We start from the raw sequence: 25981 nt of genomic DNA on the forward strand, positions 1-25981 counted from the left end.
TTTTGTATATTATAAATAGATATAGTTTTGAAATCTCACATCGAAATATATATATATTATTATTATTATTTTATTCGAGAATGTAGTAAATAGATATATTATATTTATATAAAATTAAAACTTTCAGACTTTTCCCAACCTGAAAAGAAAAATTTAATTAATTAATTAAATGTAATTGTTGATAACATAAATTAATTAAAAAACAATGAATGGTGCAGTTTAAAAACGTTTACAAATATTTGGTTTTGTATTGAATTAGCATACAATGCATTTAATTAATTAGTATCAAAAGGTGTTTTTATATAAAAATGAGGGTGTTTTACCTAATTAGCTGTCTCACATGCATCAATCCAATCATTATAAACATCTACTGGTTCAGATAAAAAATTAATAACAGTTTGGTAATCTTCCGAACATACTCGACATGATATCCTAGCAGTGTTTCTACTTTTGTCCCTAAAAATAATAATCGATTTATTTTAAGTTTCAATTTGTAAAAAAATAATCATAAAAAAATGTCTATACATTTTAATAACCCTTATTATGAGTGTATGATTAATATTGTTTCTTTAAAATCAGTTGATAACGTTTGAAAACGAAAATTTATTAAAGGTAAAACATAAAACGTTTTTATTGATGTGATAAAATATGCAAAAGTAGTTTCTTCTTTGTCTTACATTGTCACCCGCCAATTATGCATTTTAATTTCAATTGGGGAAAAAAGGTCGTTGAAATAAAAGAAACGAAAAATAAAATTAAGTTCAGGTGACTGTTGGTTCAATATCATTTGATGTCCTTTTATCAGTATAAATGTTTGTAAACTCAAACAATGAGGAATTGCACAAAATTTCAAATTGATTGTGCCTTTTATTAACCGATAATACAACTTACATTTTTACTTCACAAGATTTTTCATGATTACAAAACGGGCAAGTAAATTGTACGTCAAGAGGTTCTATGTTTTTTCTTTTGGGTGGAGGTTTTCGTTTGCTTTTCCTTCTACCCATTTCAATTAATTTTAATAAAAAATTTAAATTATATTTTTTTTAAATAATAAACATAAACCAACACCTCCAAATAAAATCTGTTTTATTTAATATGCGTCTATCGTAAAAGGGCTCCGAAAAATAGTTCACTCGTTTTAACGCATGAGCGCGCTGCAATCTGGCGTTGTTTGAGTTCATAACAACCTCCTAATGTCGTAGTTGTGAAGTAGTGTGTAACTTGAAGTGTAGTAGTTCGATATCGTTGACAGTTTCAAAAATGGCGTCAACAGAACTAAGTGCCGACGAACGTGCAGAAATTAAAGAACATTTTATAAGTGTGAGTAGAATTTATTATTATTTTTTTCTTTTTTTCTTTTAATTTTTCAAATTTTTTTTAAAATTATTAATCTAAAACAAATGAAACCGTTTATTAAATCTACTTTGAAAAGTATTCGGTTTAGTGTTTTAATTCTCGGACCTTAATCCAGCCTTGGCCTAGCCTATGAGTAGTCAATGCTTTCACTTAAAGGTTACACACCCATATTTAGTCATCTTTGATTACTCATAATATTTGAAGTTGGAATAATAATATTATTACGCCTTATTTCATTATTTAATTAATAATAATAATAATAATTTAAATTAAATTAAATTGCTATGTTAAAACTTTAATAATATACTCTGCCCTCCTCTGAGATGAACTCCCACTAGGATGAATTTATTTGACTTTTAAAAAAAAAAAACTTTATTTTGTACCTTGTGTTTGAAAAGAAAAATATTATCAGTCATAAGTTCTTTGCCCTTGAATTACTTGGTATTACATCATGTATTGTACTTTTGCTTAGTCCCCAGGAAAAAAAAAAAAAAAAAAAAATGCTAACATTATATTTGTAGATAAAATGAATTTTTTAATATTTTTTGTTTCCCTCCCCCCCAAAAAAAAAAAAAAAAAAAAAAATTTTGTCTTTTCTTTTAAGTTATTAATAGCATCAATTCGATTTTAATTTTTTTTTTTTTTTTTTTTTTTTTTTTACAAATTGAAAAAAAGGGGGACAGTTTGATAAGTTTATCAAAATTAAAAAATGCATTGGATCAAGGCGGATTTAAGTTACCGGGAGGGAAAGTAAGAAAACTTATCGAGGAATATGATGATAAAAAAAATACCCAACACGAGGGTCAACTTTCATTAGATGAATTTGAAAAGGTAAGTTTATATATAATTTTATTTTTAATTCCCAAAAAAAGTCCCCCATTTCCCCCCAAAAAAATGTAATAATTTCACTTACTTTCATTTCTTTTTTTTAAATTAAATTTAATTTCAATAATCGTTGAAATATTTTTTTTTTTTTTGATAAAACAATAATTATTTTTGCTTCGATAGGGAAAATTAAAAAAAAAAAAAAAAATTTTTTTTTAAAAAAAATATAATAACTTTTAAATAACATTATTGTTATATGCTTGAACAGCATTTGCAATCGAAAAAAAAAAAAATTGCTGACATTAAAAAGCATATAATTTAAAAACAAGAAAAAAAGTTATTTTTCTGTTAAGTACACATTAAAAATTATTTTTCATTTTGTTTTAATTAAATTTTTAATAATAATAATAATAATACAAATCAGTCAGTCAGTCAGTCAATCAGTCAGTGTATTCAAATTTAAAAAAAATATTTACACATAATTATATTTATATGTTTATCGTTGTTTAATTATTATTATTTTTGTTAGGTTTTATTATTTTAAAAAATTATTATTATTATTATTATGTAGTAGTAGTGGTACTACTACATAATAATAATAATAATAATTAAAAAAATGTTAAATTCAGTTGGGGAAAAGCAAAAAAATTAAACATTACTTTGACCCTGATAAAGTCACCCCATTAAAAAAAAAAATATTTGGTAACTTTTAACAATGAAAATTTGACAGGTAATGAGAGAGGAGGAAAAATAATAGTTTGCCATTATTTATTTTAAAAAAAAGAGAGAGAGAGAGAGAGAAAAATTGTTTGTTGGGGAGTTCATATTAGTTACATATCGATTCTTTTTTTTTTTTTTTTTTTTTTTGGGTTCTCCTCCTTCTTTCCCCCCCTTAGGGTTCCACGTGTATCTGTATGTATGTATTCGTTATTATCCTTCCGGATATATTTAAATTAAAAATATTTTCGTTCATGATTCTTATTATTATTATGGTCACTCTTAAACACGACAAGGCTCTTATTTGTCGGGGTTGTTAAGCATTTATCCCAGGTCTCTACCCGATTCCTTAGGGACAAATACTCGAATATCGGTGGTGCTATTTATAATATTTTCCGAAGAATGTGGGCCGTCCCACATAGTGCGATTTCCTGGATGGTTTCTTCTTTTAGGTTCTTCATAATCTTCTTTAAATTTCCTTTTATTGAATGTGGCATGGCTCCCAATGCTCCCACGATGACCGGAATCGTTTCAGTTTTTGTTCCCCACATCCTGGTTATTTCAATTTCCAAATTTCTGTATTTCAGCCTTTTGTCTGCTTCTTTGGCTGTGGTGTTTTTTTCTGCCGGCATTATTATTATTATTATTATATGGTGGAATGTGTAGAGTCGTGGAAAAAACGTGAACGTTCTTCTAATATGTCGTCGTCGTTGCACATAAAAAAAAAAAATTGGGTTACGATCGTGGCACATGATTTATTTGAAAACTTTTTCACGATATTTCGATCGGGTTAAAATCGAAGAAAGGAAACAAAGAGAAAAGAAATTAGTTTTTTAATCGTAGGCGGTTGTATTTCCTTCCTTTCACACCTGCCCATCATTATTATTATTATAATAACGATCATTATTATTATTATTATTATTATTATTATTTTAGATAGTTTATTGGTTTGCATTAAATTAAACAACTCATATACCTCTCACTCACTCACTCATGAATGAATTCGTTTTTTTTTTATTTTTGCATTAATATATTTTGGGTCAAATTGTGTGTGTGCGTGTGTGTTAAATTTGAGATGGGTTAAGAAAAGAGAAAGACAAATGCAATAATAATAATAATAATAATAATAATAAAAGACAGAAGAGTCGAAATCTAGTTTTTTTCGATTCTATTTACTATACTGAAAGAAAATCAGGCTTTTCTTCTTGTTTTAATAATAATAATAATAATGTTTAATTATTTTTTAAAAAAAAAAAATTTGGTTTCTTTATTATTATTATTATTATTATTATTATTATTATTATTATTATTATTCAAAACAACAACAACAACAATTCGAGAAAAAAAAAAAAAATTTCCCGCTTTTAAATAAATAAATAAATACGAAACCTGAAATTCAAGTCAAGTAAGTCACAAATATTTCTTCATTGTTTTCTTTTTTTTTTTTTTGGTTAGGTTTATATAAATAAATAAATAGGGAAAATTGGGGGGCGGAGGGGGGGGGAAATTTCGTCCATTGTTTTGGTGTGCTGAGAATGCTGGCTGCTAAATTTTTGTTATTGTTTCTTTTGGTTTCTTTTGTTTTGTTGAGATTTTTTTCTTTTTTTTTTTTTTTTTTTTTTTTTTTTTTCTCCTTAAAGTCGTTATTAATGAATTAAATGCCTCGGGTTTGCGAGTGCGCGCGCGTCTATCGATTTTGCTATATATATATATTTTTTCAAAAAATCGTTTTATATGAGAGAATTTTTTTTTTTTGATTGATTGACGTTAAATAAAAATAAGAGTTTTTCATCGGATCAAAATGTCGTAAAGTCAAAAAAAACAAACATAATAATAATAATAATTAACCTCATCAATTCTAAATCTGGGCGGGGGGGGGCGGGAAATCATCGATTTTATTTACTTAACCGTGACTGCGATTCTATTTTTCCGGACTAAAATAATAATGAGGAGAATGGGAAGAAATCGTACGTTTAAATGTTGGAGGAATTGTGTAATTTATTAAAAAAGAAGTAGTACCAACATTAAAAAAAAAAAAAAGCTAAAGGATTCGTTTATTAAAATAAATTTTTGAAATTTTTTAAAAAACATGCAAAAATTTGAAATTTTATACATAAAATGGTGAAAATTTCTAATGTTCAGACATGGAATAAAAATGTCGGAAAAATTCTCTATGAAGAGAATGAAAATGAAAAGAAAATATATAAGTAATAATAATGATGATGTTGATGATGATGATGATGATAATTTCCAAGCGATATTTTTTTCGAATCGTTTACGATTTCGACATATGAATGAGTTTTTGAATGCCCTTGAAAAGTTCATTATTTCGTCCAAGACTCGACTTCGTTTGTTTGTTTGTTTGTTTGTTTGTTCGTTTGTTTCATTCGTCCGGAAAACTTTTGCGACGAAGACGAGGTGTTGATGAAGAAGAAGAAGGAGAAGATGAAGGAGCAAAAAATATAAATATGGAAGAGGCGGTGTAAAATCGAGAGATGATCATCTTTTAATGCCACAAATGAAAATTTCACAGTTTCGAATCATCAAGAATTTGACATCGGGGAAAAATACATATGTACGAATATGTTTAAGCATACATAGGTACATAGATACATAGATGCATAAATACATACAGGCATATTTGTGTGAGCAGAGATGATATTTTTCTCTCGAATCAAAACAAGTATAAACAGTTAGTTAGTTAGTTAGTCAGTTAGTCAGTTAAAACAAAAATTTTTTAGTTAACAGTATTTTTATTCATATCATTATTATTATTATCATGATTTTTATTATTCGCGACCGGTATTTATTCGAAAAAAGAAAAATAAATTTTTAAAAAAAATTTCTCTCGTTCTCTCGGATTTTTAATTTTACGATTTTCTTTCATTTTAAAATAAAGTTTCGAAGGACGTTTTGATTTAAGTTAAAAAGTGATGATGATAATAATAATCGAAGATGTTTGTTTGAGAAAAAATCATATCAGATTCGTATGATAAGAGTAGGAGGGAGGGAGGGAGTTTGACCGCAAGGTCAGAAGTAGTACCACGACAATATCTATATAATCTTAATTAGATAGGTAAATAGGTGGTGTAGCCGTGATGTCGCGTGCGATAGATAAATAAGTAATTATTATCATTATTATTATCATTATTATTATTATTATTATTTCTTGTTAAAAAGAATAAAATTGTTGTTGTTTTTGCTGTATTCAACCGTGAATTTAAATTATCGACACCTTTTGTTTATTTATTTATTTTAATTGTGCGTAAATAATAAATCACGCGACGATGTTGTAAAATTATTTACATTTGGCAACATTTGCATTCGCGTCCGTCTGTCGTTTGTTTTCGTCTTGTTGTCGTTTGTCGTTCGTCTTTGTTTTTGTTTTTTCCATGACCTCTGGTAGGTACGAACTTGGTGTTTGTTTGTACTCTTTATAAAGTTTAATCAATCGTGACAGGAATCGAACGGGGTTAAAGATTTTTTTTTTCCCCTTTGTCTCGAAAACAAAATTCTAGTGGTAAACAACAACAACAACAAACAACTCGAATAATTTTGTTGTAAAAATTTTGCTACTTTTTTTTTTTTTTATTAATAATAACTCACGAGGAAATTGTTGTTAAATCGACAACAAAAAAAATTTTTATTTTGTCTGAAAAAAAAAAACAAAATGGAAAAGCAATAACAATAATGATATTTGGTGGTATAGTATTTTTTTCTAATTTGCGTTTATTACCTACAAATGGATTTTATTTATTTTTCCGGAATAGATTTACAGACTATTATTATTATTATTATTGAAAATATTCAAAATATTGTTTTGTTTTTTTTTTTTACGGCTATTTAAAAAAAAGCAAAAAATGAAAGGAAATTAAAAGGAAAAAACTCGTTTCAATTTTGCACGTTTTAAAAATTTTCGTTTCGTTTGTTAATAATTATTTCGTCGCATATTGAATCCGGTTTACTCGTTTTTTTTTTTTTTTTTTCGTGCTTTTATTTTTATTTTTTTTACAAACACACACCGTGGGGAGCATTTACCCTTTTATTATTTTCCTTTTCAATACACTCCCTAAAAAAAAAAAAAAAAACGTAAAAGCTGAAAAAAAATAATTTGTGGGAAAAAAAAGAAAGGCGGCGGCGTATATTCCCCCAGCGACTTATTTTACGACATTTCCCTCCCCCCCTCCTTCATTTAAAAATTTATTTTTATAATTTAAAAAAAAACGAACGAATCTTTAGAATTCTTAAAAGCGTTTTAATAACTAAATTTTTTTTTTTTTTTATCACCAAAAATTCAGGCACGAAACTCTTCGACTCGTTTATGCTTAATTTAAAAGTAATAAATTTTTTTTTTTTTATAAAAAAAAATAACGCAAAGTGCTCCGCGATTCCATGTCGAATAAAACTCGAAGGAAACCAGAAAAAAAAGAGTGTTTGTGAGAGTGAGAGAGAGAGAGAGAATGATGGAAGAACAAACGGAAAATTTTTTTGTAGACTCCGCGACGTTTAAAAATAATCGGTAAAGTGAAACAACAACAACAACTACAACAAAATACCTCCTGCCCGAGGGTGATACTTATAAATGTAGCAGCCGATTGTATGTATACGTAAATGGAATTCTATATTTAGGATTATTATTATTATTATTATTGACAATATTTCTCCTTGTTAAAACGGTCACCATTAAAGAACCATTATTATTATTATGTTTCGGTAAAACCAGTCCGTCGCGATCACGCGTCTGAGAAGTTTCACTGAATTAAAAAAAAAAAAAAAAAAAAAAAAAAAAAACATGGTTACTTATTTATTCAAATAGAATATTTATTTCGTTTGACTTTTTCTCTCCACTACTTCAGGTTCATGATGATATTTATTAAAATGGGGTTTTTAAACTTATTTATTTATTTATTAATGTCCCCCCGGATAAATGAATCACGATTCGTGTTCGAGAAATTTTGCATTTCGTGTGCCAAAAATAAAAATTTCCCCCCTTTTTTTTTTTTGGGGGGTTTTCCCCTTTTTGACGTTCATTCTTTTCACGGCAGATTAAAAACGCGAAAAATTTTATTACAATTACTCCCCCGTGGTAAAAAAGAAAAAAAGAAAAAGTGGAAATTATTATTCTGGAGGAGGTTTGTTTTGTTTGTTTGTTTGTTTGTTCTATCAAAGCGTGGTTTGTTGTTTTAACGGTTTTTTTATTAAAATGGGACGTAACATATGTCGTCGCGGTTCTTATTGTGTCAACAATATGACGACGAATATGGGTGAGTGAGAAATCATTGTGTCATCGTTATTTATTTAAAAAGTTTTTTGTTGTTGTGGTTTTTGTGTGTGTGTGTGTGTGTGTGTGTGTGTGTGTGTGTGTTTGTCTCCCCATTTCGGTTTGAACAAATAAAAAAAAAAAAAAAAAAAAAAAAAAAACCAATGTCGAATGTGCCTACACTATTAATTTGAATGAAACCTCTCGTCGTGATGTCACCGCCAATTAAATAAAAAAAAAAAAAAATCTCGGTTTAAGGTGCGTTACTGACGAGTGGATACAATGAGATTGTGTCACACGAGGAGTTTCCACCCCATTTTTTTTTAGGGTTGATGCGTGAAAAAAATAAAATAAAAAAAAAATACATAAAACTTAAAACGTTTGGCCACAAGCGGTTTTGGTTGTTTGATGAATGCGGCCCAATGCAAAAAAAAAAATTCGAAGGTGACGAAGGGAAATTTTTACCGGAAACAAGATGGTAAAATTTCACTAAGGAAATAATTACGTTTATAATTAATGAATATTCCCATTTTTTAAAAGAAAAGGGGGAAAGGAAGGGGGAGGAAAAGGAAAGAAAAAAAAATTTTTTTTTTTTTAATGGAATCAAATCACGATCGACTCGAGGCAAAAAAAATTTCATCAAGATGTTTGATGTCTTTCCATGGCGTGATTGCAAGAATAACAATTATTATTATTATTATTATTATTATTATTAATGCCGTTTTAAATTTGAATTAAGTCATTGTCATGTTTTTTTAAACGGTTTCTTATGTTTGCCGGATTCGGTTTGTTTGTTTGTTTCTTTTGTTTTTTTTGTCGATTTCATTCGGATTCGGAAGAACGATTTCGTTCGATATCCGAGTTTTATTAAAGGCCGTAATTTCCTTAAGGAATCAAAAGTAAAATTTGTAGTAAAAAGTTTGTTTTTTTTTTTTTTCGTGTTTGTCGTGCGTTTGTAAGTAATTTAAAAAAATTAAAAATAAAACGATGTACAAACGGTTGTGATACTTATTAAAAAAAAAAAAATGTAAAGTTTGTGGACACGAGTTATTCGTAACACGTAAAGAAAGCAGAAAAGAAAACTTTTTTCTGTTTGTATGCAACGAGAAAATTTTATTTAAAAAAAATGACAAAAACACGAATAAAAAGAAAAAATTTTATGGCAGGGGGGCGGGGGGCTATGGTGTCGTTAAGGGAAATAATGGAGGGAATGGAATAAAATAAAGGGTGCTCTAATGGGTGAGTTTTAAAAACTCGACGAGAAAAGTTGAGTAATAATTTAAATCGAACTGCCGGATACCTTTTTCATTTCATTTAAAAATTATTTTTTCTTATTGAATTTTTAATGGAAAAAGAAAAGAAAAGGAAAACTATTGGATAAAGAGAGTAAAAGGTGGTAATGGAAAAATCAAAAAAAAACAAAAAAACAAATAAAAATGGCGGAGTGAAAACGAATTCTCACGTTTTTTTCTCTCACCGATTTTCCCAACTCATTGATTTATTTATTTATTTATTGAAATTTTTTTTTTTTTTGGTAAACACATTTTTTTCATCGTTGGCGTTAAATAAAATTCCAAATTCGTAATTTGAGAAATTGTGCAAATAATAATTAACGACAAATTTATTTACTCTACGTCATGATTTCGGTTCCGCCATAATTTTTTCTACCGTGTAATTTTTTTTTTTTTTACTCGAGAAAGTATTTTTTTTTTTACATACCTGCCGACGTTTTGTTGTTGTCTCCTCTCTCTCTCTCTCTCTCTCATCTTCTGCTTGAACAAAACTCATTAATCGGTTTGCTTAATTTTTGGTTTGTTTTTCAGCTATGTGTCAATTTGAAAGCAAGCGAAGCGGGAACAAGATTCAAACAAGTCGTTTCGAAAAAAGAAAATTTAGAAACTTTGGGAGGAATGTCGGATGCATCGAGCGTGGGAACGACGCATTCCGTACGTTTGGAAGAACAATTGGCTTTCTCCGGTTGGATAAATAGTAACCTAATAAACGATCCCGATTTGAAACATCTTCTCCCGTTGGATCCCCAGGGAAAAACACTTTACGATAAAGTCAAAGATGGCATTTTACTTTGGTGAGTGAGTTTTCACATTGAAAAAATTTTAATTTTTTTTTTTTTCTTTGTATGAATTTTTGCCATCGGTAAAAATTCTGGGATTTAAAGGGATTTTAAATTCTTGATTTACCTCTGATTATTATTATGGTCGTCTTCTTGACGAAACGAATGGGACCAAAAAAAAAAAACAAATTTTCTCCTCGCCCGAACCTTCACCTTTCTCTCTCTCTCTCTCTCTCTCTCATTCCTCCTCCTCCTCCTCCTCTTGTTTCCATTATTATGAATGAATAGTCTCGAATTTTCACATGCGTTCAAGAACGCGAACGTGAGATTTTAATTATGTAAAATTCAAATGTTTTCGGTCGTACACAGTTAGAATATGATTCCGACGTCGTGATAAGAATGTGTACCTGTTTTCTCTCTCTCTCTCTCTCTCTTTTAAATAAAAACAAACAATTTACTTATACGGTGTGTGCATCGTGGTGATGTGTGTGCGTGTATGTGACAATGACACACGTAATTTTCCCTTTTTATTTTTACAGCAAGATTATAAATCATTCGTGCCCCGATACAATTGACGAGAGGGTTATCAACAAAAAAAATTTAACAGTGTACACAAAGCATGAAAATTTAACATTAGCACTTTCCTCTGCACAATCAATCGGTTGTAATATAGTCAATATCGATGCACATGATCTTTCAAAGGGAAAACCTCACTTAGTTTTGGGTCTTCTGTGGCAAATCATTCGGGTGAGTAAGACGGAAAAAAAAAGATGGATAGATAGATATAACATACCAAGAAAATGGCATGTAAAAAAAAAATGAATTACACGAGATTCATTTTGGTTTTTCTTATTTTCTACGTAATTATTTTACGTAGTCAGACAAACAAACAAAAATAACCAAAAATTAAATTGTTTGTTTGTTTGTTTGTTATTTAATTTGTTGGATTTTGCGGTAATTAAAGACGGTTGGCTAATCTTTTTTTTTTTTTTTTTTTTTTTTCTGGTGGTTTCTTTTCGTAATTTTTATTTTTTATTTTTATTACATATGTATCTTAGATTGGTCTTTTTAATCAAATTACTTTGGAGCATTGCCCCGGTTTGGCATCGCTTCTCGGAAATGGTGAGAAACTGGAAGATTTGATGAAATTATCACCCGAAGCCATTCTTATACGTTGGGTTAATTATCATTTGGAAAGATCTGGAATAAACAGGAGATGCAACAATTTCCAAAGCGACATCACGGATTCGGAAATTTATTCCCATTTGTTGAGACAAATCGCACCGCAAGATGCCGGCGTCACGATGGAAGCTTTGATGGTAAGTGTAAAGAAAAAGAAAATTTTGTGTAATGACGTCACGCGTGACACTTAACGTACGGAAAAATAATTTTATTGACATGATTTTTTCGAGATAATTGATATCTATGTGGGTTAAATCTGATTTTTTTTTTTTTTTGATATTTTATAACAAGTAATTATTTAAATTAAAATTAAGTAATTTTTCGTAAGCCTTTTGGACATGATGTGTGTGGCAGATAGAAAAGGAAAGAAAAACAAAAAAGAAAGAAAGAAAAAAGTTTTCTCACTCATATATAATATTTTTAATGAAAAAGAAAATTAACGACGCACGAAAGTTATTATAAGGTACAAATGAACATGTTTATCGTGTAATAATAATAATAATAATAATGGAAAAAACGACACGTGTGTTAAAAGATTTCTATTTAAAATTAAAAATTTTTTTTTTTTTTTTTTAATACTTTCATATTATTTATTGTTGTTGCCCTTTTGTGTGAGATGATGACGTCTCCCTATTTCGGTTTTAGAAGGTATCATATAAACATTTAAAACTCGACGGATGATATGTTTTTTTTTTTTTTTTATTTTAATTAGGAACCTGATTTATTGAAACGAGCTGAATTGATGTTGGAACAAGCTGGAAAATTGGGATGCAGGAGTTTCGTGACGCCGATCGACGTGACGACGGGAGTGTACAAGCTTAATTTGGCTTTCGTCGCGAATTTATTCAACAATCACCCCGGATTGGACAACACGGAAACTTTCGACGGTTTAGAAAACATCGAAGAAACGAGAGAAGAAAAAAGTACGAGAAAGAGAGAGAAAGAAAGAGAAAGAGAGAGTTATTGATTATTATTATCGATTGGGCGTTCGAATTGTTTTTTTTTTTTTTTTTTTTTTTTGTTCAAATGTTTGATTTATTATGACGTTAAGGATTTGCTATTATTATTATTATCATCATTATTATTTTCAGCTTATCGGAATTGGATGAATTCGATGGGAGTTTCGCCTTACGTGAATTGGCTTTATTCGGATCTCGCGGACGGTTTAATTATATTTCAATTGTATGACGTCATAAGGCCCGGAATCGTCAATTGGAACAGAGTTCATAAGAAATTTTCTAAATTGAGAAAATTCATGGAAAAATTGGAAAATTGTAATTACGCCGTGGAATTAGGTAAACAACTCGGGTTCAAATTGGTCGGCATTGCGGGAACGGACATAAACGACGGAAACACGACGTTGACACTCGGTGAGAAGAAAAACTATTATTATTATTATTATTATTATTATTATTATCAAAAAAAAAAAAAAAATGAGTTCAGCAGCATTCGAATGATGGCATTTTATTAATTTTGTTTGTTCAGCACTCATTTGGCAATTGATGAGAGCGTACACGTTATCCATATTGACTCAGTTGGCAAACACGGGTAGTCCAATCATCGAAAAGGAAATTGTTCAATGGGTCAATTCGAAATTGCAACAGCACAACAAAGAATCCACCCTTAAAAGTTTCCAGGTACTTTTGAAAAGTTCAATAACCTGCGATAATAATAATTATTATCATCGTATCTGACGTCACATTTTCTTTTTTTTGTTCAGGATCCCACCCTTGCAGATGCCAGAGTTGTCATAGATTTAATCGATTCCATCAAACCGGGTTTGATTAATTACGAATTGGTTCGAAGCGGAGGAACCGAAGAGGTTCGATTTGTTTTTGGTTTTTTTCACTTCCGTTTTGAATAGGAAAACAAACGGATATGCTAAAACTGTATTTCTTTTCTATCCCACAGGATAATTTAGCGAATGCAAAATACGCCATTTCGACGGCTCGTAAATTGGGAGCAAGAATTTATGCCTTACCCGAAGACATAACAGAAGTCAAACAAAAAATGATCATGACAGTTTTTGCTTGTTTGATGGCAATGGATTACGTTCCAAACATGGATATAAGGCAATCGTAGCCGCGCACTTATGTACTTATTATTAATTTAATTTACATTTTAAAGGAAAAAAAAAAAAAAATTTATTTTTTTAAGGTTTTGATGTGTGTAATCTTGAACTACTTTCGTCGAGTGAAAAATATTTTTAAAGGTTTTTTATTTTATATATATTCGGTTAATGATAATAATGATGATAATAATAATAATAACAACAATGGTAATAATGATGGAAAAACTCATTGTACTAGTCTGACGATTAACATTAACGAACGATCACAGCATAAGGTTCGGGGGGGGGGGGAATCACGTGACTTTTTTAAAGTTCGTACAGAGTGAAATAGAAAGGGAGAGGGAGGGGAGGGGAGGGGGAAATTAAAAAAAAGACAAATGCATTTCAGGCACAACGTTTGCATTTAAAAAAAAAAAAAACACATTCCGTTAATTTTCTCGTTATCGATCAATATTTGCTGAGGTTTTTTATTTATTTATTTTTAAATGTTCATCACGTGATAGAAATATTCGCGGTAATTCGATGACATAATTTTTGTTTGCCATCGATCGATCGATCGTTTGTTTGTTTGTTTGTTTGTTCGGTTTTTTTTTTTTTTTTTATGCACGTATTCACCGAATAAGGTATGAGGTTAAACAAAAAAAAATTTTTTTTTTTTTAATATTATTTTTATTTTATTTAAAGTAGTTCAAAACTTATTATTATTATTATTATTTTATTAACCGGAAACACTTGTAATATCGGTTTTTAACACAAAAAAAAGGAAATACTTGAAAATTTATATTTATTTATTTAATTATTTAAAGAAAAAAAGAAATTATAATATTCGTATGATATTATGAAAAAATTAAATAATAATAATAATAATAATCCGGGAGTTTTTTTTTTTTCTGTCCGAACGGCATAATAAGAAATGGGAAAATTTATTTATTTATTATTATTATTATTTTTCACGAACGTAATTTGTGTGTGTGCGTGTGTGGGCGTTTGTGCGTGTACGCAGTTTATATATATATATATAAATAAATTCAGGGTTATTCAAAATTATTTTATTTTTTACTTATGTTAATAATAATGATAATGATAATAATATTTGTTTTTATTATTTTTATTTTTAATATTATTTAATATTATTTATTAAAAATATATTATAACCACCCGAAGAGAGAAGGAAAGGAACAAAAATTTTTATTTTTATTATTATTATCGATAATAATTTATTAATTTATTTAATATATATATTTAAAAAAAAATTTTTGAAATGAATTATTTTTATTATTATTATCATTATTATTATTGTATTTTTGTTTTTTTTTTCTTTATTGTTGTTTTTTTGTGTTATATTATTTACTGGATAAGTCATGAAATAATTTTTTTTTATTGGTAGCATTTATTTATTTATTTATTTATTTATTTAAATAGTAAAAAACTTATTTTGAAATTTATTGTCTATTAATTAACGTACTTCTTTTTTTTGTTGTTTCCGTATGTAATTTTATGTATTTAAAAGAGAGAGAGAGAGAGAGAGAGAGAGAGAGTGGGAGAGAGTGTGAGGGAGTGAAAGAGAGAGATATATATAAAAAAAATTTGTATTTTTTTTTTTTTCTTTTGCTTTATTAAATTTTTGCTTTTGTTTTATTTAAATTTATTTATTTATTTTATTATTATTATTATTATTGTGGTTAAAAACAAAAAAATGAAATATATAAATTTATTATTTATTATTATTATTATTATTATTGTTTTTTTTTTTGATTTTGTTTGAGTTAATAATAATAAGGATAAAAAAAAAAAAAGAAAAATTGAATTTTTTTTAAAGAACAAAATAAAATTGTTTAATTATTATTATTATTATTATTATTATAAATGGGTACGTAATAGGTTTTTTTTTTTTTTTTTTTTTTAAGAGAGAGTGTTGCGGTGTGCAATAAAAATTTTAGTTACCGCAAAATTTAATAATAATAATAATAATGGATTATATATATATGAAATAAATTTTTTTTTAAAAATTTTTTCAACCCCTTATCGGCGTTTGTGATGATGATAAGAATTAAAATTTTTTTTACCCCCTTTTTACCCTTATTTGTGAGTATTTTATACTGTATATGATAGTAGTAGTGATAAGACGCTGATAAGACATCAAAACATTCATAAAAAAAGCTTTGCTCATAGCAAATTTTTATGCCAACCAATACTCGCTTACGGAAAAAAAAAAAAAACTTTAAAAGGCTGATTAATTGCCTTAAATTTTTTTTTTAATAATAATAATAATAATAAATTTTTCATCGCATCGCTAATTAATTAATTAATTAATTACGTCATCGTAAATATTTTATTTAAATAATAATAATAATAAATATTTTTTTAAATTGTATGAATGTATTTTTTAAAAAAACGCGAAAAAAATTTTAATAAATTGATAATAATACTTTTATTTATTTATTTATTTATGTCATTTTTTTTTTACGATAAATAAATAAATACATAAATTATTTTTGTAGTCGATATTATATAATATTAATAAATAAATAAATAAATAAAAATTTTGTAAAAAAGAAAAAAAATAAATAACAATTTTTTTTAAATTTTCCTCAACGGATAAAAATAAATTTTATTAATTAATAATAAATTAATTAAACGTTATTAATTAATAAATTTTTATTGATTAATAATAATATTTATTAAATGTTTTTGTGTTTTTTTTTTGTTTTCATGTTTTCATGTTTTTGTTTATGTTTTTTTCTTAATTTTATTAACTTTAAAAAAAATTTCTTTTTTTCGAAGGTTTATTTTTTATTATTATTTTTAATATTTAAAAAAATAATAATAATAATAATATATTTTTTTTAAATAACCGGAAGTAATTATATTTTTGTTTTTTCGTAAATCTCGTTTTATTACTTCTAAGGAAAAAAATAAGTAAATAAATAAAAATAAATAAATCCATAGATAAGCAAAAAAAAAAAAATTTTAACGATAATTTTCAAGGTCGATTCTTATCATTTTTCTCCCACTTTTCTTTTTTTTTTTAAGGAAAATTTTTTTTTAAAAAAGGAAAATAAATAAAATAAATATTTAATTAATTAATTAATTTATTTATTAATTTATTTAATTATTAAATTTATAATTCAATTCAAAAAACAAAATATAAAAAAAAAAAAAAATGAAAACAAAAAATAAACAAAAGAAAAAAGAAATTAAATCGTAAATAAAATTTATTTATTGAGTTCAATTAATAATAATAATAATATATATATATATCGAAGAAATTTATTTAAATATAATAATAATAATAATAATATAAATAACAATAATGTGTAAGTACAGAATGAAAAAATTCTATTAAATTTATTTTCCCCACTACAAAATATTTATTTATTTATTTTTAATAAATTTGTTTACATATGAATAATTGCATATATAATATATTATTATTATTATTATTATGTAATAATAATACTAAATAAAGCAATATTTTTGTCAATAATAATAATAATAAAATGTAAACCGAAAAAAAGAGACAAAAACTGAGAAAAAAAATTTTAATTAAATGTTTAAGGCGTTTTTTTTTTTTTTTTTTTTGAAAAATACGTTAAGATGATGATGATAATAATAATAATAATTTTTTTATTTATATCTAAAAACTTGTTAATACGCGAGATTAATTAATTAATTTACGTAATAATTTAATCTAATTTTTTTTTTTAGTTTTTTTTTTTTTTTGGTCTCTCTCACATTCGAACCTTACTTAACTAACAACCAACATTCAAGTCTTCATTTTTAATTATATTTGTATTGACTAAAGAAAAAGAAATTTTTTTTTTTTTTTTTTTTTACTCTCAATGATGTTATCTAATAATAATAATAATAATCGTAATAAAAATCAATAATTTCGAATCAATATTTTTTTTTTTATATAGTAAACTCTGAGAGAGGAACAAATTTGATGAAAGAGGGGAGGGGCCGAGAGGGATGAATAGGGAGGAACAGGGGGCGGGCACAAACGCGTTTTTTTACATTTAAAAGAAAATTATTATTATTATTTACGCAGCATTCAATTTTATTTTTTTTTTTTACATAATTAATAGAAAAAATATTTGTTTTTTTCGGGTTAATTATACACAAATTTATATATATTTAACTTTTTTCTTTTTTTTTTTTTTTTTTGGTACAAATACAAATCGTTTTTTTTTTTTTTTTTTTTATATGTTTGAAAAACTGCGTTCATAAAAAATATAACCGATTCTGTTAAATATTTAAATTCCCACAGCCATTTTTATATTTTTATTTTTTTTTCATTTTTATTTAAAATACATCTTTTTTTTTTAAAAAAAAATAATGTTTAAAATCAATTAATTGTTTTTTTTTTTTTTTTTATCGATCGATTGTAAAAAAAAAAACACAAAAAAGCTTGATTGCGATTAATTACCAATCATTTTTTTTTTTTTTTTTTGGACGACTACTACTCCTTTTTAATTGAAAAATTTTTTTTCCATGTTAACAATTTTTTTTTTTTTTTGTTGAAAGTAAAACGATTTTCGATAAATGTATGAAAAAAATTAAAGAGAGGGAGAAAGAAAGAAAAATAGGAGGTTTCTAATTTTTTTAAATTAAAAAAATCAATTAATTGACCTAAAAGAATTTTTTTTTTTTTTTTTTCAGTAATTTACAGATGTTTTTCTTCTCAATTGGTTTCATAACTGCCCAGTAAAGCTGCATCAACTGGTTCCATACAAAAAGGACATGTGAATGATCTCCTGAGCCAATCATCGATACAGCTACGTGATATATGTGTAAGCAGAGTTTCTCACGATTCACTATAAAAATCCACCATGCAAATACACATTCTCTACTTTTTTGCAACCATCATAAACTCCAGTTGGCAAATGTTGAATGTATCCTATTCTTTTAGCAATTTTTACCTGTTCTTCTTCTGTGAGCTGAGAAACTGTGCAACTTACATTCGGTGAAGGATAATAAATGGGTAAGTTTTGATTACTAATTGTTTCCTGATAAGTTGGAGGAGGTCCAAGTTGTTCGGATGTTGCATCTTGATTTGTTTCATTTTCTCTTATTAATCTGATGTCATCCGATGTTGACCTCTTTAAACAATTTCCCATTTTTTTCTTTTTCTTTTATTTTTTTTTAATTATTGTTTTTCAAATAATAAAATAAATAATTTGAAATTATTATTATTATTTATCGGTGTATTTACAAATATAATCTTCATTTGAAATTTTTTTTTTTTTTTAATTTATGCTCATTTGATCATTTTGTGACGAGAATAGATTTTATGCTTTGTTTTCCTTAGTTTCTAAAAATGTTCATTGCAATTGAAATATGTAATGAACAACATTTATTACTATTTATTTATATAATATCACAGTCTATTTATCTGAAACAAAATGATAAAAATAAATTTGTAAATATTTTCACAGCTTACTTTTACATGGTTAAAAGAAAAAGTAAGGAAGACATTTAATAAAAGCTCTTGATGTGTTTAACTATTTTGAATTTGAATGGAGGCAACCAACATGAAAACTTTTTATTTCCACACAATAACAAAACAAATTTGAAAGGTTTTAAAATAATTACTTAACAGAAATACTTATGAAAAAGTTACTTAACTAGTAGCAATTCAACCTTGAATACATTACTAGGACAGAGTATATTATGTCACAAAACAAAGAAAACCACATATCCAGCTTTTAATAAAAAAAAAAGAAAGAAAAAATGACAGAATTTAAATAATAAATGAATACATTTTAAAAATAAATAAATCGATAATTAAAAAGAAAAAAAAAAAAAAAAAGGAAAAATTGACTTTGAAAAATATAATAAATTACTGAGTCCAATGACATTTCAATCCAGAGACAATAAAAAATATTATTTACCTCAGCTACAAATTTTTTTTTTTTTTTTTACAAAACACATTCAAATAAGACGACAAAAAACGATATAATATTAATTAAAAATAAAAATCCATTGTAACGGAAATGTTTTTAATCGGTAATGTTACATAAATTAAAATTAAATTGTAAAAAAACAAAAATAATAATAATAATTAAAGCTGTGATTAGAAATAAATTTAAAAATACTTTCTCCTAGAAGAAGAAAATTATAACAACCAGCAGACGATGACTATGCACCAACAATAAACATTGGAAAAAAAAAAAATAGGGCCCCGAAATAATATTTTTAAATTTTTTTTTTTTGTTTTTTCAGAGACTTGAATTTAATTATATTCGGATTAAGGCGGTTTAACTTTTAGTTTGTGTGTATTTTTTTTTTTTTATTTTTTAATATTGTTCCGTTAAGTTTTTTTTGTTAAATAATTGATGAAAAAAATTTTTATTATGTTTTTAGTGACGAAATAAAGTGAAGGAATGGTGTAAATAATTTGTGTAACGGTTTTAAAAGTTATTGTTTATAAATTTGTTTTATTTTTAAGTGAAATCTCTCTGAGCACACTTTGTGTAAGCAAGTAAGTTTTAATTATTTTTTAATATTTATAATTATTTCACTTTAAAATTGCCTTTTTTTAATGTAAATTTAAAATTTAAGCAAACGATTCGTTAAAAATAACATTATTTTTCTAAAATTAATAATTTTCCAACATTTTAATAATTATTCTGGTATAGTGTTCATAATTTAAAATGAATACCAGATTACTTATTTTATTTAAGATTTCACTTATTTTTTTTTTTTTGGGTTAAAATTTATTTTATGCAATCGATTAAAAAAAAGAAAAACTTTTTTTTTGCTCCCTAATACATTTAATTATTTTTATAAAGTTATGTTAATAATTTTTATGCAAATTTAAAACTTTTGCAAATAACATAAATAACTTCAATCGAATTAATAATGATTAATGCATTATTACTTTTATGAAATTTTGTCTTCGAACAATTGAAAATATTTTATAACAAAAATAATTTTTATTCGAATAATTCTCAAAATGGAATAAGCATTTGAAGATTATTATTCATTAATATTAATTAATTATTCAATAATTATGGAAACTTATTTATTCTTATTATTTATATTTTAATGCAAAAAAAAAAATTACAACATAAAAATAATTTTTGTCGATTGATTATTTTTATAAGTTTTGGTAAAAATTAAAAAGTTATAACTTGTACTCTATCATCGAAACAATTTTTAACTTGTTATTAAAATATATACAAAATATTGATTATTATTTCAAATATTAACTAAAATTTGAAATGTTTAAAAATTTATCTTTAGTCGAACCTGAAAAAAAATTTTTTAGTTAAAATATTTAATGGAGTTAATTTAGGTGATTGTTCGAATAAGAAAAATTAACAATTTTTTTTTTTTTTTTAAATGCTGAATTTTTAATTTTTTATCGTTTTAAAAAAACATTCTTTAATGCATTATTTTTTGTTCATACATTTTTTTAATTTTAAATTTATGTTTGACATTTTTTTTTTTTTCTTCTTTCTTTCAAATACTAATTGCAAGTAGTAATTTTTTAAAAAGAAATTTCATCATTTTCAATTTTGTAAAATAAATTTAAAAAAGGGATAGTAGTAGTCATTATATTATTTTGTGTCAAAACTAATTTGTGCATTTAGTTTTTCATGAAATTCAAGGGCACATAAAATACCTTTCATAAACTTTTATTTATGTGAATTTAAAATCAAAAAAAAAATTATTATTATTATTATTATTATTATTATTTTGTTTCTTTTTGGTTCTTCATATAGATTTTTAAATTCTTCTTTATTTTTTTTTTTTTTTTTCTCATGGCACAAGAATAAAAAAATAAAAATCAAAATTTGAAAATTTTTTTTTTTTTTTGTTAAAAGTGACCTCAGACTGTCATTAAAAATAAAAAAATAATAATAATGATAATGATGATGATGATGATGATGAATGAATGAATAAGAGAATAATAATTTAAAAATAAATTTGGCAATGATACGAGTATTGCATGAAAGATGATTGAATCTTTAAGAAATTTTTGTGCCAAAAATGAAAAAAGAAAAAAAAAAAGGTCGCAATAACCGGGGGCGAGATAAGGTTTTTGGCTTGACCTTTGATTAAAAAAAAAAAAAAAAAAAATTAATATATTAAATACGGAGGTTGTGACCAAAAAAAAAATAAAAAAAAGGAATTTAAGGCTATTGTATTGACACGGCCGTCGTGGAAAATTTTATTTTTTTTTTTTTAATTCGTTTTCACATTTTTTTACGACTTTCCTTCGGTCATTTTAATTTTTTAAAAAGTTTAATTCGAAATTTTAATTAATAGACAGACTTGATTGCATTTTAAAATTTTTGCTTGGAAACTAAAATCTAATGGTGAAAAAAAAAAAAAAAAAAAATTCCGTTAAAATTTAATAGTTTCGAAATGGATTTTTCAATGTCAGAATCGAATAGAATAGAATAGAACTTTTAATTCATTGCATTTTGTTTTTTTTTTTTTAATTTTTATTTTTACGGTTTGAGTAAAAAAAAAAAAAACATTAGAAAGTAAAAAAGTATATTTAAAAAAAAAAGAAAAATGTTACTTTCGAGTAATGTGTCGTCATCACGTGTACACGACGCCATCTTTCACCTTGTCCTTCTATTTTTTTTTGAGGGAGAAAATTATTTTTTGTTTATTAATTTCGTATTGTTTATAATCCGGAATTCGATTCGCAAAAAAAAGTCGATCTTTAATCGATTAATCGATTTTGCTACAGAAAAGTTCTGATCTCCTGATGTTTATATTTTCCTTAATTAATCAGGGTGGGACGCTGCGAATAGTTTTTTTTTTTTAAATAAAAAATGTCGTTCCCGCCAAAAAAAAAAAAAAAATTCTTTGACGTAATAATTTAATAAGTCAGTTTAATTAATTATAAAAAAAAAAAATTAATTAAAATAATTATTTATTTATTTATTTATTTTTTGAGGATTTCCATAATTTTCCTTTTGCTAATTTTTTTTTTTTCTATCGTTGAGGAATTTCTGTTTTCGGGCGTGTCTCTTTTTTTTCTGGTTTTAGGGTTTCTCGCCTCTTGGATCCTTATTTCCGCATCGAATACCGTTTTTAACACCACGTGGTCATGTTTATATTCGTGTAAAACTCCCACGCTAATTATAGGCGGGAAGATGAGTTTATCACGTGGGTCCGTGATCTTTGCAAATATGGAGACGATTTATTGTTTTGTTTTTAATAATAAATAAAAAATCGTGTTTTGCCAAATTGAAACGGTGAAATTAAATTTTTTAATTAAATTTTAAAATGAACGTAAATTTAAGAAAGAGTCCGAATTAAAAAAAAAAAAAAAAAAAAATCCCGCGTCAGTAAAACGATTAATTTTACCTGCCTTTTTTTTTTATATTTATTAGGTAATTATAATACGTTTCAATTTTATTTTTTTTGTTCGTAAATGAATCAGCAATACAAAGAGGTTTCAAATCGTGATTGAATTTTTTTTATTATTTTTTCTTCTTTCTTAGAATGAAATAAATAAAAAATTATTTTCAAAACGTGAGCTTCCAAGGAATAAAATAATAATAATAATAATAAAAATGGTAGCCTTGCTCAATCACGAATTAACATTAAATTTTTTTTTTTTTTTTAATAACATAACTTTTTAATAACTTTTAAATAATTGTTTTTTTTTTTTTTTTTATCACCCTTTGAATTTAATGCGAAAATAATTTTAAAAAAATATTAATAATAATTGGAAATTGTATATGATTTAGTTACAAAAACGATTATCGTGATAATAATAATACGTAGTCCAGAAAAAAAAATCCAGGAAATGTAATTTATCCTGGAGGAAAAAAAAAAAATCATAAAAGCGTTAAAATTGTTTAAATCTCTCCACAAAATAATAATCGATTTCGAATTAGTCATTCAACCAACGATAAAAAATTTTTTGCTCCAATGAAATTATCGATTCATTATGTTCACCCGATGAGAATAATAATAATAATAATAATAATTAAAAAAGTAACAGGAAGTCATAAAGTTATGTAATTGTTGATTTTTTTTTTTTTTATTATTATTATTTTATTTTTTTTTTAAATACCTATTAGGGATTTTTTTTGCGACCTTCATTTATATGTATTTTTAAAAAAAACCGCAAAAATTAAAAGGCATTCATTGCACCTGAAAAATAATAATAATAATAATAATAATAATAATAAATAAATAAATTTTTTTTTTTTAAATTTATATGTGCAAAAAAGTAAAATAAGGTTATTAGTTTAATTAACGATCAAGTTGATGCCTAAATAAAGAAATATTAATAATGATTAATCGGGCGAATCAAGGTTTTTTTTAAGTTTTATGTTTTTTATGTTTTTTATGTTTTTATGTTTTTTTTTTCCTTAATGGAAATAACGTTTTTTTTTTTTTGGGATGATTTTTTTTTTTTTTCTTTTTATTGTGACTTTGTGTTTTTCGATTTCGAGGTAAATATCGAATGATTTGTGGGGGTTTTTTCTCCGGTACAAAGTCTTGCACTCGCGATTACGTGTCATCGATGATGATGGCAATAAAAGAAAAAAGTTCGGAGAATTTTTTTAAGGGAAATTTTATATAAAAACAAACAAACAAACAAACAAACGTCAATAACCGATTCGTTGCATAATGTTCGGGAATCGGGTAGGTTAACAACTTTGTTTTTTAAGGTTGTTGATGAGGACATTGGAGGTAAAAAGTTTTTGCGAATTTTTTTTGATTGAAATATAAATGAATTTAATTTGGGCTTTCCTTTCCCCCTCCTTCCCTCCCTCCCTCCGTTTTTCGGATTAATTGTTTGATTATGTTTGTGACAGGTCGTTTCGTTTGTCGTTTCCCGTTTCGAACGTCAATAAAATTAAAACATTTAATCTGTCAATAAAGTAATTTTTTATTGCCGTGTTTTTACCGTTTAAGTAGTATCGGAATTTATTATCACCTTTATTATTATTATTATTATTATTATTATTATTATTATTATTATTTTTCTGAACAGGGAAAAACAAAAGTTTAATAAAAAAAAAAAAAAATTTCGAATGTGACATTTTCAAAATTAACGTTCTTCCCGCAATGTCATTCATTTTTTTTTTTTTTTTTTTTGAAAATATTTATTAAAAGGTTGACGTCGTTTTATTTATTTATTTATTTTTTTTTCCCCAGAAAAAAATCGTTGATTCTCGGAGTGGAAAAATCATCATCATCATTATTTTTTGTGAAAAAGAAAACGTCGGTCGTCACGATTGAAAAGGTAAGAAATAAAACAAATAAATTTCTAGGCAAACCAGGTATTTAAATTTCAAACGAATTTACGTTATTTATTAATTAATTATTTATTTATTTGATTTTAAAAATCCGTTACGAAGAAAACGTTCGAATCGTTAAAATTGTCGCCGTGTATAAATCTTTTATTATTTATTTATTTTTCCGACCGTTCATCCGTTCGTCCGGTCGTCCTCATATCGTTCGCAAACAAATTTAAAAAAAAAAAATTTAACGGAAAATAAATAAACAAATAATAATAATAATATTAATAGTGTTAGTTTCAAACAATAATCTTCATTTTTTAACGATTTAAAACGAGAGAGGAAATTAAATAAAACGGGGAAAAAAAAAAAAAGATGAAACGTCTTGTTAAGTGATAAGAACCTAATCAATTTATGTTTACACTCGACCATCTTAATTTTATGTTCATTGCCAGGGTTAAATTTTTTTTTTTATTTAAATGACAGACTTTTAATTTAATCCGCGTTTTTGTGCGTGTGTGCGTGAGCAAAATGCGTGGGTGTGCGCGTAATTAATTTTTTTCGAATCGTTCTCAGTTGTTGTTGTGATGTAAAAGTCGATCGATGGATTAGGGTAGCAATTTTTTTTTTTTTTTTTATTTAAAAATAGGAGGAACATGGCGCGTTTCACAAAAAAAAAAAAAAAAAAATAAGAGAAATAATAATAATAATAATGTCGCGGTTTAATGAGTGGCAAATGGGGAGAGGGGAGGAAGGAAGGAGGGGAAAAAACCATTCATTAAAGTTATGTAAAAGAAACCGTGTAACCGACCTTGTTTGTTGTTAGATTCCTCAATGTCATATTATTTTATTAAAAATTTTAAAATTATTCTATTAATGTAGAAAAAGTTACGAAAACATTCTTTGTCTTTTTCTATTTCTTTTCTTTTCTTCATCTTCTTCTATCGCAATCGTTATCATTTTCCGCCGTTTTTCTTCCTTGTCCGTCTAATAAATACGAATGAGGAAACATAAATTTTTGCATGTATCAGAGAACGTTTGTCACAATAAAGCTTTACTCTCTCTCTCTCTCTCTCTCTCTCTCTCATTTGGATCGAATAAAATGTTTAATAATTGACAACGTGCCATCTTTTTTTTAAAAAAAAAGGATTAGGAAAAATTTTTCATTGTAAACTTGAAAAAAAAAAATGTGCGACCTCAAACGTGAAAATAAAACGAAGGAATTTTCCGAGTTTTCATTTGATAAACCGTGATATTCGCATATTAATATC

General features: G+C 25.6%; 3 protein-coding genes across 3 annotated transcripts; 1 reads left to right on the top strand and 2 right to left on the bottom strand.

The window, feature by feature from the left end:
* Nucleotides 1-323: 323 nt before the first annotated feature.
* Phum_PHUM267710 (uncharacterized protein) lies at nt 324-1007 on the bottom strand (the record flags this gene model as incomplete). Its single annotated transcript, XM_002426620.1, has 2 exons — nt 324-456; nt 892-1007. The coding sequence occupies 2 exons, from the start codon at nt 1005-1007 to the stop codon at nt 324-326; spliced, it is 249 nt and encodes an 82-aa protein (XP_002426665.1).
* Nucleotides 1008-1263: 256 nt separating this feature from the next.
* Phum_PHUM267720 (Plastin-3, putative) lies at nt 1264-13496 on the top strand (the record flags this gene model as incomplete). The annotated part of the gene is made up of 10 exons (XM_002426621.1): nt 1264-1323; nt 2035-2190; nt 9985-10247; nt 10772-10979; nt 11291-11551; nt 12127-12337; nt 12506-12784; nt 12900-13051; nt 13135-13236; nt 13326-13496. 10 exons carry the CDS (start codon nt 1264-1266, stop codon nt 13494-13496), a joined length of 1863 nt encoding a protein of 620 aa, XP_002426666.1.
* Nucleotides 13497-18169: 4673 nt separating this feature from the next.
* On the bottom strand, nt 18170-19184 carry Phum_PHUM267730 (RING finger protein, putative; the record flags this gene model as incomplete). Its single annotated transcript, XM_002426622.1, has 3 exons — nt 18170-18263; nt 18304-18587; nt 19143-19184. 3 exons carry the CDS (start codon nt 19182-19184, stop codon nt 18170-18172), a joined length of 420 nt encoding a protein of 139 aa, XP_002426667.1.
* Between the last annotated feature and the right edge of the window lie 6797 nt (nt 19185-25981).

This window comes from Pediculus humanus, genomic scaffold (assembly GCF_000006295.1).
Source record: "Pediculus humanus corporis 1103172107642 genomic scaffold, whole genome shotgun sequence".
In the NCBI taxonomy this organism is placed as follows: Eukaryota; Metazoa; Arthropoda; class Insecta; order Psocodea; family Pediculidae; genus Pediculus; species Pediculus humanus.